General features: G+C 36.0%; 1 protein-coding gene across 1 annotated transcript in view; it reads right to left on the bottom strand.

Moving 5' to 3' along the window:
* Window positions 1-14,918, bottom strand: part of LOC138710641 (uncharacterized) — a 560,146-nt gene that overhangs the window by 383,607 nt on the left and 161,621 nt on the right. The window contains exon 2 of the mRNA XM_069841677.1: window positions 3,471-3,641. Within this exon, the coding sequence (XP_069697778.1) occupies window positions 3,471-3,641 (171 nt within the window). The remainder of the gene's footprint in view (window positions 1-3,470; window positions 3,642-14,918) is intronic.

Here is a 14,918-nt window from a genome sequence, read left to right as displayed (position 1 = left end):
TATAATATTATCTCTGTTGTTACAATATCAATATCATTAAAAATCAATCAGTAGTTTACGACAATAAAGAATACTTAATTGTTAGTACAGGTGTATCAGACTGTAGAGAAATCCCACTGAGTGAATTATTTAGACTTACACATCAGATGTTAAAACCTTAGTGGAAAGATAATTTTTTGTTTTTATTATGTAAATGAATTTATCTGCAAGATAATAAACTTTCATTCAAGATCCATATATGGATAAATAAATATACAGATAATAAATAAATAGCTATAATAGCTAAGCCTCCTTTGTGAATTTATGATTCAGAGTTCACCTATAAATAACTCTTTTACATTTTGCCGGATATATTTTATTAACAAAAGCAAGGAATGGCATCTTATTGATATTGCATATGTGCATAAAAATTATGTACCATCACTCCGCAAGCAATGATAATATATCTATTTTATTTATTTAAAATAAAAATACAATATGTAAAAAATCCACACATAAAAAGTATGTGGTTTTTTTATCTTGCATAAAGTGATTGTTTAGTTTTTAGGTCTTCACGTTACCTATTGTTTGCAATGTATTAGGTACCGATACTTTTTATAATTGATAGCATTCCCTTTATTAATTGAAGAATGAATTCAATGTAATTTGGCTACCTTCACACATTATATTTTGCGTGGTTACTTACGTCCTGTGGTCTAAAAGTACCGGTAATATAATTTATTTTTGATTCTCTAAAACTTAACAAGTCTATACTGATAATCGCATATTTATTTCACTTAGGAATTTGATTATAACAAGAACTTGTGTAATCAAGGTGCATATATTTATGTCTTGTGATCTAAGAGTTAATATGTTAATATAATTTTAGATTCTCTGAAACCTAACAATTTGCTGATTATCGTAAAATTATACAATCTATAATGTGTATTGTGTAGGCCTATTTATGGATGTATCAGTATGTTTTCTATAAATTGCTGCATACGTATTTTCTTTTCTTTAATGTTCTAACACATATCAATGAAACTTTGAATATGTTTATTTCGTCTTAATTTTACGTTAAACGTCGAAAATGGCCATAATATGTCAATTTTAGATCATCACAGCGTTAAAGTGCGTGATTTACGCACTGCTATTATTTGTCTGCTCTCCAACAATATGGCGGCAAGCGCAGCGTTCAATTTGCCCCGGTTTCCTCGTTTCGCGCAGCCGAGACTGTGGGGGCTTGGTCAGATTAGATTCAAGTTTCGAACTACTGTATGAATATCTGAATGTCGAAGCATAAAGTGTTTAAGTTGAAAGGTAAGGTGAACATTATTACTGATATTGAATGTGGTCTGTCCGAAGTGAACATTAATACTGTATGTACAGCAACGTCAATAGTATAAAAACACACACTTCGGTTTTAGTGAACCTCGGATATAGTGAACGAAATATGCTGGTCCGCAGAGGTTCATTATATAATACTTATAATCAAGCAATATATTCATTAATCTCAATAGCTTTATTGCAAGGAAGCAAATCGTTCTATATTAATTCATGAATAATTGGATTAGAAAAAAAAAACAGACCTCATTTGTAAGATTACTTTAAAAAAGAAGAAAACCCCTTTTTCAAACAGATAAATATATTAACTTAATGACTGAAACAAAAATTTAGCCTTCAATTATATTTGTGCATCTTTCTAAAAAGAAAACAAAGTCCGGCTGAATGTTACACACGGCAATTCTCAACCGCGTTATGTTTTCGTTCGTAAGGCGGGACCTGTTTTTGTGTTTCATAAGTATAACTTGTGAAAACAACTGTTCACATAAGTAGAAGAAAAATACGCTAATATCTTAGCAGCGAATATTTTAAGCATAAGATAATGAAGTTTAATAGCTCGTTCCAATCTTACAATGCATATAATATTGAATCAGTTGTCCTATAATATTAGGCTATTATTAAATGAATAATAAGTATATAACTGATAATAATTAACCTAATCTAAAGATTAAAAAGCTTAAAGTTGATGTAGCCTATATTTCGTTTCATAATGTCTGACAGGAGATGTAAACATTGCCGCCAGAGGAGGAGGGAAGTATAATTGCTATTGAACCAATGGCGGTCTTATTATACGCTTGTCATGAAGTTGGGCGGGGGTAAAACGCTTCAGGCTGCCAAACTTCAAGAAAAACGTGGAATGAGACACTGCCATTGGGTCAGTAGCAACTTTATACTTCTCTCCTCCTCTGCCGGCAATATTTACGTCGTCTGTCAAACATTATGAAACGAAGTACAGTAATTTTGTCCTTCAAGGGAAGAGATCTTAATTCATGCTCGTACAGAAGAATAAATTTATAACATTTACCGTAAAGTGGGGCTAAGCCTATTTGGACATCATTTTAGCACACTTTTCGATGTAAAATATGGGTCTTTTATATTAGAGCGATTAAAAAATATATACTGGACCTACTTGGCCTACAAGATTACATAGTTCGTATAAAAATTGGAAAATATCTTTCACAAACTTAAAAAAATTAAGTGTCCAAATAGCCCCGGTTTTGAGGTTAGTCGGACATTTCATTGTCTTTACGCATAAAACGTTTGGTATGCTTATTAAGTGCTCATGTTACCCCGTAATATGTGACATCCAATAACGGAATAATGGAAATATTCATTGTTATTATAAACACTATAAAATTTAAAAAAATAACAATTTAATTAAATATACACCATGGAAGTGACAATGAACAAAAATAAATTTACTGGATGTACTTTATGCTGAGGAAAGCTATGTTCATTATTTCTGAGTTTATTGTTATGGAGTTCTTCATTGAATTGTGGAAATAATATTTGTGAATTATCACCGACAAGACAAATATAACAATATGAAATCGGAAAGATTGCAGTGATAGATGACTCTGGTTGGTTGAAATTCAACGGATTTTGTACAGATACGGAATTAAAATTTGGAGCGAGTCTTGATGGGAGTCCACCTGTATGTAGGCAACAATTTCACACGACTGTCACAAGTAGCATATATTATAGGGGCTCTTGTTGTGCAGTGTGTTGTAAGCGAAACACAATTAGGAAGCTCTAAATTTTATTTCCGTATCTGTACATTCCATTCGTATATAAGCGAAACAGCCAATAAGAGTACAGTATTACATTTCTTGTACAGTACTCCGCATACTGTATCCTTAAGTACGCACAAAATCCGACCAAATGCGACTAGGGACCAAATCTCTGTGAGCAGAAAGAAGCCGGCCAGGATGAATAAGAAACTATTTTTTGTATTACAAGATATTTGCGGAAGTGAAATACCGTAACTGCTCCGAAAAAAATGCTAACAAAGACTCTCATTACTTTATTTGGCACAACATATTTCATATAAATAAAAATTTCCATCACATGGCCACAACAGATTCCGGTAACATGCATTTTCTCCCGTTTGACTAACGGTTTAAAATACCACTACTGACGTCACATACCGAGGCTATTGGGCACGTGGATAACACTGGCAGTGTCGGAGTCGCTGTCAGGCCAGCCGGCTGGTCCCGACCTGTCGGATTCGCTTCGAAGATCATCGGACGTCTCTTCGACGATAGTCTCCAGGAACAGGAACTGTTGCTGCTGCCCGGCAATCAGCACTGTCCCGCCATCTGTGAAGCATGAAAACAATCAACTGCATTACTCCTTCCCGTGTACAGTGCTGCTCTCTGACGGTATATTGTCTCACGAGTTGTAAGCGTAGCAAGATATTTCGATTAACATCAAAACCCTATAAATTATATTATTTTAACTAATTACAAAGTGGAAACATACGAGTGAACCACTAAATCATGTTTACATTTTATTAAGATAAAGAAAACTCGTGAACTGTCAAGACTCTTCATACAGTTAGAACTAGGAACATCTTGGCATACATAAAAAATGAGAGAGCTGTAATATTAAATTTGTAATTCAAAAACTGTTACTCTGTGACATAACGAACGAGCTAGAGCTAGAATATAGTAATTTAGTAATACTAGTGACACACTACAGTCTTTCTAACCGCGATTATTGTTCTACAATATGTAGCCTACACAACAGATTGCCATCAGTAGGTAGGCTATCCCAACAACATTCACGATATTATTTCCAGAACTACCTAGCTGCTAGATAATCGCGTTGGCGCACGATGTGTTGAACGGAAGTTTCGATAATACACTTTTCTATATTTAGAACGCCGTGTGAGGTATTTGCATTTGTTGTAAGTGGATTTTTTATTTACATTACGAAAAAGATATATATATATATATATATATATATTAATTAGATTCTCCATTGTGACAATCTTGAGGCTAGGGCTAATTTTTTTTAAATAATACGTCCTATTTAAAAATAATGTAGATTATAATAATATACAAACAGTAATGATATTAATAAATTATAATATTATCTCTAATACCGGTACATCTTTTCATAATGAATTCCTATAATAAACTGCAAACAATGAACAATAAAGAAACATCAAAAGCATGACTGCAGCTCTTGATAAAAAGGAACCAAGCGTAACCCAATGTGTACACACATTTTCGATCATCGGTACTGGAGACTAATCTGCCACTAGGCTAAATAATAATAATAATAATAATAATAATAATAATAATAATAATAATAATAATAATAATAATAATAATAGCAAAAATAATAGTAATAAAAATTATTCATAAAATTTACAAATTTAGACAAATAAATCGAGTGTCAGGAAGATGCAACATACTGTACTTTCACAAAAAAAAGTTTCCCTATCACGTTGCGATTGACATTGGTGTTATTAGTCTTCGATTATCACTCAACAGACACATAAATTAAATAATTTAATATGTAATCAAGTAAATTTAACTTACGGTTTATCCATTGCAGACGATAAGCATTCTTTATAATTCTAAGGTACGATATTTTACTTCAAGTATACGGACTATTCTGACAAGGGTGAATGCGAGAACAATAGATTATGTTAGGTTAGGTTACGTTAGATTAGGTTAGGTTAGGTTAGGTTACAGCAGAGGCGTACGCAAGGGGGGGTTACGGGTTTTGAACTCCCCCCCTTGAACTTTTGAAAAAAAAAATTACATATTTAGATTTGAATATATTTTTATCCATAATCGTTTTCCGATCTCTAATTTTTCACTGTCAGACTAACAAAGTCTACATCGTCATAAAGCATAGTCCTCCTACCCCTCCTTCAACATAATCCTTGCGCTTGGTGCAGCGGCACATTCGAATTATAACAATGCTATCTTTATTACAGACAAACCTACCGCTTACTATCGACCGTGTAATAAAATGAAGCTGACACAATAAGAAATTTAACTTGTTGTGAAACTTACTGAATACGTTATTTTGATAGTTCTGCAGTGTAGACATTAAATATTGTGCATTGTCGATTTTAAACTCATTTTAAACGCGGTATTCACCCGTTCGTTAGTTTGAGTTCTAACTTTATTGTGAAACGTTCGTTTAACGTTTTCTGCATTTTACAATATAATTTTAATATAAGCTTAGCATTATCGTTCCGGGTTCTTTCATATGTCTAAATGACCTCAAAGCTCAGTTTTACAATTTTTTAGAAAACAATCGCATAGTGATTCTCGCGAGGTTAGCGAAAATTCGACATTGGTAAATGTGAAATTTCTGATGGCATTCTGCGCATGTCCTCTGTTTCTAAATACCTTCCCCTCTCCTTCTACTATTAATACTAAAAGTATATAGCTATTAAATACGCGTAGTCTATCCAAAAGAAGAACCGACTATGATGTAAACGATGATAGGAGTACTCATTGCGGAGGTGAATAAAAACTTTTCATGTTCTCTTAGGTACACGCCTACGAACTCATATTTCACAATTTATAGCAAAGACATGGCGTAACCTTATTCTTTCTTAAAATAATATGCGACAGTGCATCATACAATGTTAAATTGTCCATAAAAGTGATCTGTATTGTTGACAAACGAAATATGGCGTCGATTAACATTGTGTGTGCAATAAATTGGCATTTTGTAAAAAATGTATAAATAGCCGAGATATATTGTTTAATGTGTGGTGTCAATTATTTGGATGTAGTTTTCCATATCGCGAACACAGTCGTATAAATGCGAAAAAATATTTTGAAAGCAATAAACTGTAACGTAAGTTGGAGTACGGTTAGTCGAACATGTGCGAGAAGTAATATGTTAAGATCGATCTTACATTAGATGCACTGTAGCGTACATATTTTGGAACCAATCACGACTCGTGATATTTAGTCGTGCAGAGGTGGTTATAAAAAATCAAAATGTCGAACTTCTTACATCAGAATGGAAATCCATACATTGAATAACTGTCGCAACGCGAAAGCAATTAAAACTCGTCGGGCCAGCGAAAACAAAATAAGAATTTTAATTTTTTTCTCACAATGAGGTAGTACTCCAGAGCCCAATCTTCATCAGAAGACATCATCACCTGCCTGGAACTTACCTCTTCTACGGCTGTCAATTCTTTGGTTACCTACTACTGAAAGTAGGGTACATTTTTACATATTCATGTTACTGGCCTGAAGCATATCCTCTTAGCTGAGGTAGATGCAGAACGATTACAGCCATATAATTTACCTTAAGGCGTGTCTTGCCTGAAGCTTTGTAGCGAACGATTGCTTAACTAGTTAGCATAACAGCCCACTCGCTAGGATTGCGTCTGTCACTTCCATGCGCGAATTAAATGTACTCACCGTGCGTGAATTTAAGTATTTTCATTTAACAAAGTCGCCTTTTTTAACCCGAAATGTCCAACAACCACAAAGAGTTGTGTTTTGTTACAACACAGGCGAAACAATCAATCGACGCTAAAGAACAGTTATTGTTAGTTATCATTGACTATGCCTTACATGTAGAAAATGTGTAGGTGAAGTTGCCTAATTCCGTGATACCCCTAATTCCGTGATACGTTTCTTTCACTGAATGTCGTCGACCTGGTTGGCGAGTTGGTATAGCGCTGGCCTTCTATGCCCAAGGTTGCGGGTTCGATCCCGGGCCAGGTCGATGGCATTTAAGTGCTGATATAACCTCTGCAGTTGCGAGCGTCGTTAAATAAAACATAACATTCACTGAATGTCACGGGATTGGGTATGTTGCTAGGAAGTTCACCGATGTCTCAAAAGTAGGTGAAAAATGCAATCTTTCGAGAAAGATATCTGGCGCTATGGTCGAACGGCGAAGCTTTAACTGACATTCAATTTTAAAAAAGTGTCACGGGATTAGGAGTATCACGGAATTAGGCAACTTTACCCTACAGTATTTGGTTGTGTTAGGAGTAGTAGCTTACATGGGCTACCCACTCATCGGCTATGGCAAGAGTTAGAATCTCGCTTCGACTGGTTGGACATTTTCCGATGTTTTCCCAACTGTAACGCCTATGTCAGGTAATATTATGAGGAATCCTCGGATTCTTCTAATCAAATATCTCCGTATAACTAAGTTCACCGACAAGTACAATAAGCCTTCGGACTGCGATGTTAGGAGCAATGGAGGAGAGAGAAAGAAACTTACAAACGCAGTTCCAAGTGTAACGATTCTGTCATTTTTCTGTATATTTATAAAAAGGAGAAACACGTATGTTTTTTTTTTTTCGTTATTAAAGTTTGACAAAATTCAAAGTGCAAATATGTCATTAATTAAAACAAATTTATGTGTTCTTATCTGAAGCAAGAAATTTTCTAGTTAAATTTCAACCAGCGTATAGGACCAAAGCCCACTCAGCATCCTGATAAATTTGAAGAGCTACAGTGAGTAGCGAAATCCAATTTCGCAAGCCAGCTGTAACGGCTGAGGGGGGATCATCGCGCTGACCACACCTCATCTCTTTATTGATGGATGATCGTTCACATTTGATGAAGCACGTGAACGTAAGGCCAGCAGGTGGCTGGTCGGCCTCGCCCCTTCATGAGCCGTTTTCTCGCGTATTATTATTATTATTATTATTATTATTATTATTATTACTATTACTATTACTATTACTATTACTATTACTATTACTATTACTATTACTATTACTATTACTATTACTATTACTATTACTATTACTATTATTATTATTATTATTATTATTATTATTATTATTATTATTGCGTCCTTTGCCAGAAAATCGAAAAGAGGATAGAAATGGCAAAGGACGCTTTTGATAGAAAAAGGGGAGGAAAAGATTAGTGAAGTGCTTTATGTAGAGTGTAGTATTGTATGGGGGCAGAAACATCGACATTATGGCGAAGTGAAAGAGACGACTGGAAGCATTTAAAATGTGGAAATGGAGAAGAATGGAGAGTGTGAAATGGACAAAGAAAATAAGTAATGAAAAACTCTGTTAGAAAGAGTGGGTGAAGAAAGAATATTGCTGCAACTGATCAGAAAGAGAAAAACCGAGATTGGCTGGGTCATTGGCTAAGAAGAAACTGCCTACTAAAAGATGCACTGGAAGGAATGGTAAACGGGAGGAAAGTTCGGGGTAGAAGAAGAAGAAGAAGAAGAAGAAGAAGAAGAAGAAGAAGAAGGAGGAGGAGGAGGAGGAGAAGAAGAATAAGAAGAAGAAGAAGAACAAGAAGGAGGAGAAGAAGAAGAAGAAGAAGAAGAAGAAGAAGAAGAAGAAAATTTCAGATAGACAACATTAAGATAAATGGATCGTATGTGGAGAGTAACAGGAAGACAGAAAAGAGGGAAGATTGATTAATTCTGGGTTTGCAGTGGAAGGCTTGTCCTTGGACAAATAACTATGAATGTTGTTCTTACAAATTTTGATATTACCGGTATAATCTAAGTATACGTTAACAGTAGGCTGGCTATATATCTCATTAATCATACACGTCAGTCGGCCCACTCATATTGGAAGTAAAAGTAAAATCATGAACAAGGAAAAACTGTAATGTGCAAGTACAGTGTGTATAAAGTCTTGAAGAACTGTAAAAAGGACAATGATAAAGAAACAAAGGTGATTATACCAAAGACGACAACGACGATGACGACCATAATGGTTTTAATAGTCTGTATTCTGTTCCAACATTTATTAGAAATCGTAGTACAAATCAGTCATAGAAACTTTTACTTGGGGAATATTTGTTGCTTTTGGTAGCCTCCTACGCTGTTAGTTTTTGTATGCAAGATGCGCGCTCTACTTCGAGCCTTCCTTCTCTATCGCATTGTAACAATAGCCCATTTCCCTACCGAGATCATTGCTCGAATCGAAATGGCTTATTAAAATTGTGACTCGTTCATAAGAATAAATTATATTGTGTATTATTTATTACTGTTATTATTACCAGCCTTCACTTAAGTCTGTCTGCAGATCACTGAAGCCAACCTGGATCTTTTATTAGAATCTTCTAGACTAGCTTCTCACGTTTCCCCGTCGTGAGCTGCTAGTCAGCAGGCTCAACTTTTCCTATCTGTTCATTGAAACATCTGTGACTATTCGTTTTGTAGCTATAACAAATCGTTTTAATAGGACTATTTTACGATGCTTTATCAACTGCGATGGTTATCTAGCGTCTGAATGAAATGAAGGTAATAATGCCTGCGAAATGAAACCAAGGTCCAGAGCCGAAATTTACCGAACATGTGCTCTTAATCGGTTGGGAGAAAACCTCGGAAAAAAATCAACCAAGCAACTTATTCCAACCAGATTTGAATCCGGGCCCGCTCATTACACGATCAGACATGCTAACCGTTACTCCACAGCGGTGGCAAGATATACCGAGGATAATAGAGAAACAAGTCAAGCGCATATCTCACAAAAATTTAAGAACGTTTAAAAGAACTAAGTGAAATTGATTATCACTTTCCTATTATATATTACAAAATAGAAAAATAAACCGAAAAAATACCGCAGTCCTATTATACAGAGCGATCCAAAAGTCGCGCACATATTTATAATAATAAGTTCACATATATTTATAAAGATGAATTTATTACGTTTACTTACATCAGTTTTCACATGAGTTCCATCATTTTTCATAACATATCTGAAAATGGCAATCTCGTTCAGTACGAACTCTTTTTACATGTTTGCGGCCACTTTTTTAAGCACGCGTATACTGATGTTGTTAATCTGTTCATCTTTAGTTCCTTCAGAGTGTGCGGCCTGTTTTTGTATACCCTTCCTTTAAGACAACCCCACAGGAAGAAATCTGGGGGAACATGGGACCATAATCCTCGAGAAATGATACGCTCACCATAAAACTCGCGCAAAAACTGCATGGTTTCATTAGATGTGTGACGTGGCAATGTCCTGCTGGAACCAACAATCACGTTCATCATTGTCAAGAAGCGCAATAAACTGTGTAATGATGTCTATATACACAACACTGTTCACTGTAGTTTCAAAGAAACGAGTGACGTTAAACGGCACATCACACTTCAATTTTTTGAGAGTGTAAGGGGGTTTCATGGAACACATGTAGATTTTCGGTGGACCAAATTCGAGAGTTTTGATTGTTCTCCTAGCCACTAAGGTGAAACCACGCCTCATCTGTGAAGAACATACGGTCAAGTTCTGCACTTCCATGGTTGTTAACCAATGACAGCAACCTTGTACAGTACACTACGCGCTTTTGTTTATCCGGCTCCTTCAATTCCTGAACACTACGCACATGATAGGCACGAAAATGTCAACGCTTCATCGCTCTCTGAGCACTTCCATATGAAATCTGAGAGTGAGCTGAGAGTCTCCGCAAGCTTTTTGAAGACGAACGTTCCATTACATTTCTCAACTCAGCCAGCTTAGCAGGAGTCAAAATGTCCGGTCTCCCGCTTCTCTTCTTGTCTGCAACTGATTCACATTCCCTAAAACGGGCGATTAATCTCGTTATGGTCGAATTATTAGGCACTGCCACATCCGGGTAATTCCTACGAAATTCGTCTACAACACCTGCATAAGAACGACTGGAAAAATAATGTTAAGCAATGAAAACTCGTTGCTCTTGGGAAAACGGTATGTTTGGCGAGCAATAAACAAAGGACTACTATAAGCGTCAGTGTATACATACACATCACAATGACGTCTAGGTTGGTTGCTGTTAATAACCATGATGCTATCTAGCGGTAGACGATAGCACTTTCCAACTGCAGTACTCAATATAGACACTATGGGTTCTATTCATATACATTTCGCTAGCCCGCGCTACGAGCGTGCTAAACTAGCCCTGGCTTTCGACTGGTTACTTGTACAGGATTCATATAATATCATATCGCTAACACTGGTTTATGAATACGAAAACCATTAGTTCGCTGATCATTCACCGGAAGCCTGCGCTAAGAATGTCTATGAATACGGCCCTATAATTTTAATGTGCGCGACTTTTTGATCGCTCTGTACATGGGAAGCCCAAGTAAAAATTATGTTCAAATATTATATTAAACTAAAGAAGAAATGAAGTACGGTTCAAATTTCAACCATCCACGTTTATAAGCCAATTCGTTTATGGAAAACTCCATTATCGGTACAGTCGTACAGTGTTTAGCTTGTTACAGTAATTATTTGTTTATTTAGTTTTCCAGTGATATTTATTTACTTTATTATTATTATTATTATTATTATTATTATTATTATTATTATTATTATTATTATTACTATTATTATTAGACTCAAATTTTCAATTTGCGTTGGGTCATCGAAATCTAACCCATCTTAAATCGACAATTATCTGTACTTACTAGTTCATGAAACTCGCTGTCCGATTAGTGGAATATGTAGCTAATCGGCGATGTATGCATTGGAGGGAGAAAGGAACTGGCCACCCTAACCCATTATCTCTATTTCCTGGCCTAGTTGCCTCACGAGTGATGCCTTATTGGTGTTACCAGGTTCAAATCTGACTTCGGACAGTTTACTAAACAACAACAACAACATCATTAAGCTACATGCTAAATCCTTTTATTTATAAACAGTTAAAGACTTGGCCGATATTAACCAAACGAACGATTTAGTCGTCAAAACTTTCGTAGTAATCTAGTTCCATTGGATTCACCACAAAAGGGACGCACTTCCTTGTTTAATCACAGCCCACACAATATTCACTATTATACCGCACGAACTTGTATTTCAGGTTTACTGGCTCTGGAACGGATAACAATCAGTTCGGAAACTGACGTCACTGATGGCATCGCAACAAGCTTGTCTGTGTGACCTACTGCAACTTCAGCAACAACATCGTGTCACGGGAGGATGCAACCAGCAACAGTGATACAGAAGGCGATACCAAACCTCTTCCATTTCCCAACAATACTGTAGCTATTTGTATTCCATTTTTTCTCCGGTATTTAGTGCTATAGAGCTAGCTTAATTTTTCGACGACTCCGGTTCGATCCTTGGTGCTGACTGAAATGCTACTTGTTGTGGACAAGGTAGAAGTTAAATGGTTTCCCGGAAATTCTCAGGTTTCCTTCAACTTCACAAATTTCATTTACCAGTTCTCTCAATTTCACCCTACCTCTCCCTGTTTCTACGGCCAATGACCAATATTTAGAATAAATCCTTTATATTTATGTTGACAAGTTGTTTTAAATCGACCGATTATTTTTAAAGAAACTATGAAGCTACCATTCTCAACACATAACTACATTAAGTAATTTACTTAAGGCCGCGTCTGTTGATTCGTTCTGGAACGACGGAGAATGGATTTTCTTTTGTAACAACTTTATGGGAGTCTAAATTGATTTAAATTTCATAGTATTAAACAATAATTATTATAGTTTTTTTTAAATATATTGCATATAAGTTATAGATAAATTTGCCAAGTGATGTTCCCAAATTTTCCCCCCACCCCACCTTAAATTCCTGGTTACTTCAGTGTCTGGAGATGCTGGCGACGCAGCATCAATAGAACATGAAGCAGATTCACATTATACGGAACGTCAACGTCACGTGACGGACCGGTAACGTTACATCAAAATATTGCAACACTCATTTTGTATGGTAGCGTTCACATATACAGGCAACGTCACGGACAGTCAACGGCACGGACCGTCTGAGATTCTCGAGGAGAATCTTTTGTCGTGACGGGACCTGTACGTGGACGGTTTGTTGTACTAGAGACAACAGCGCAGCTGCACATTCCAGCCAGTCACACATCCTATTGTATGTGTCATGACACGTATTATTTTGAGAAAAAAGGTTGATGTTTGATATTCTGTATCTGGTTATATATCAACGCTATATAAACTACGAGGCTATTTAGCGTCGATGGGATTGGTGATAGCGAGATGAGACCGAAGATTCGACATAGATTACCTGACATTTGCCTTGCGGTTGGGGAAAACCTCGGAAGGGAATTGAACCTGCACCCGAGCGCAACTCCGGATCGAGAGGCAAGCGCTCTAGCGAACTGAGCTACGCCGGTGGCTTAAAATTTGATATTAATTTACATATTACAGAATCTCAGTAACCCTAAAAAAATATATATATATTTTGTTTTCGATTATATATTTCATTATTTTCTAGGTCCTGAATGCAAAGCGACGCAGATTTCATCAAGGGATCTGTTTAGAAAGTTATTAGATTAGATAATAGGAAGTCTGTGAGAGTAGAGAGGCAGTCAACACCGAGGAGAAACGCAAATATGAAGATTTTATGCAGTGGTGGCGTTCTAATTTTTTAACAACCGGTTCTCTTCACTCATACCGTAAATTTCATAATTTTAATACCAAATATTGTATATTAAATGAACTAATGATAAGTGGTTAATTGAAATGTTCCATACTATTGCATAATTACTTGTACACTAATTTAAAAATGGATATAGTTGCCACAGTGAAATAGTTTACACCGATTGAGACAAAATCTGCCATCATCCTCATCTAAGTTCTTTTTTTTCGGCCTTTTCTTAATCCAGCCAAATACCAACCATCGCAAGTTTTTGTCTGTTAAATATCGACATTATTTGAGAGCATACTTCTCTACTCATGATGGCGCCGGCAAACTGACGTTCACTTGCCGTTAAATGTGACATTGGACGTGCCGGTGACAGTGCCGGTCTGTGACGTTCCATATAATGTGAATCGACCTGCCTACCGAAATCCACAGACGAGCACATATAAGCTAAAATTTGTTCGCAAAGATCTGGGATCCAGTTCACAAGTTTTCCTCAGCACCAACATGGTAAAAAAGGAAAATACTCTTGAACCTTTTTACGAAGAATCATTTCTAGCTGTAAAGCGAAAAAATAAATATATTAGGCCTACAATTTATATTAAAGAACATTTCCATCAATAGACTGTATACTAGCACTGTTTGAAAAGTTCATGTCCTGACGCAGAAATAAATTATAATTATTTTGAAGCGATTTTATTTTTCAACATACTACCCCCTGAGATTAATACACTTGATCCAACAATGCTTCAACCCTTCTACAGCATGCTTATGAACAAATTCTTCGAGGTCTACAAAAATAAAAAGCTTTTGCTGCTACTATAACCTCTTCATCTAATGAAAATTTATATTTAGCCAAATAGGTATGTGTTTAGTTTAGAGAAGAGGAAAAAAGTCAAGAAAGTAAGAGATCCAATGAACAGGGGAAATGTAGCAACAATTCGAACAATGTAGTTCGTGCAGTTTAATAACCGCGATTGCGGATGTGTGAGCAGAAGCACTGTCATAACGAAACAATTTCTTCTTGGTCATACCTGGTCTTTTCTCAAGAAATTTCCTATACTACTGCAAGAGATTTAACAGTACTCACCCTTTATGGTTATTCCCCTTACCAGATAATCATCATTATCTCCTCAGGATCCTAGAACATTAACGCCATGACTTTTCCAGCCGACTGAACAGCCTTTGCTTACTTTGGAGGTGGAAAGTCAAATTTTTTTCCCTTGTTTCAACTGTTGTTTTGTTTTCGGTACATTGTGATGGATAAAGGTTTCATATGCGGTCA

Source organism: Periplaneta americana, chromosome 12 (assembly GCF_040183065.1).
Source record: "Periplaneta americana isolate PAMFEO1 chromosome 12, P.americana_PAMFEO1_priV1, whole genome shotgun sequence".
Classification (NCBI taxonomy): Eukaryota; Metazoa; Arthropoda; class Insecta; order Blattodea; family Blattidae; genus Periplaneta; species Periplaneta americana.
The sequence above is the reverse complement of the archived record's forward strand: the minus strand, read 5'-3'. Positions and strand labels throughout refer to the sequence as shown.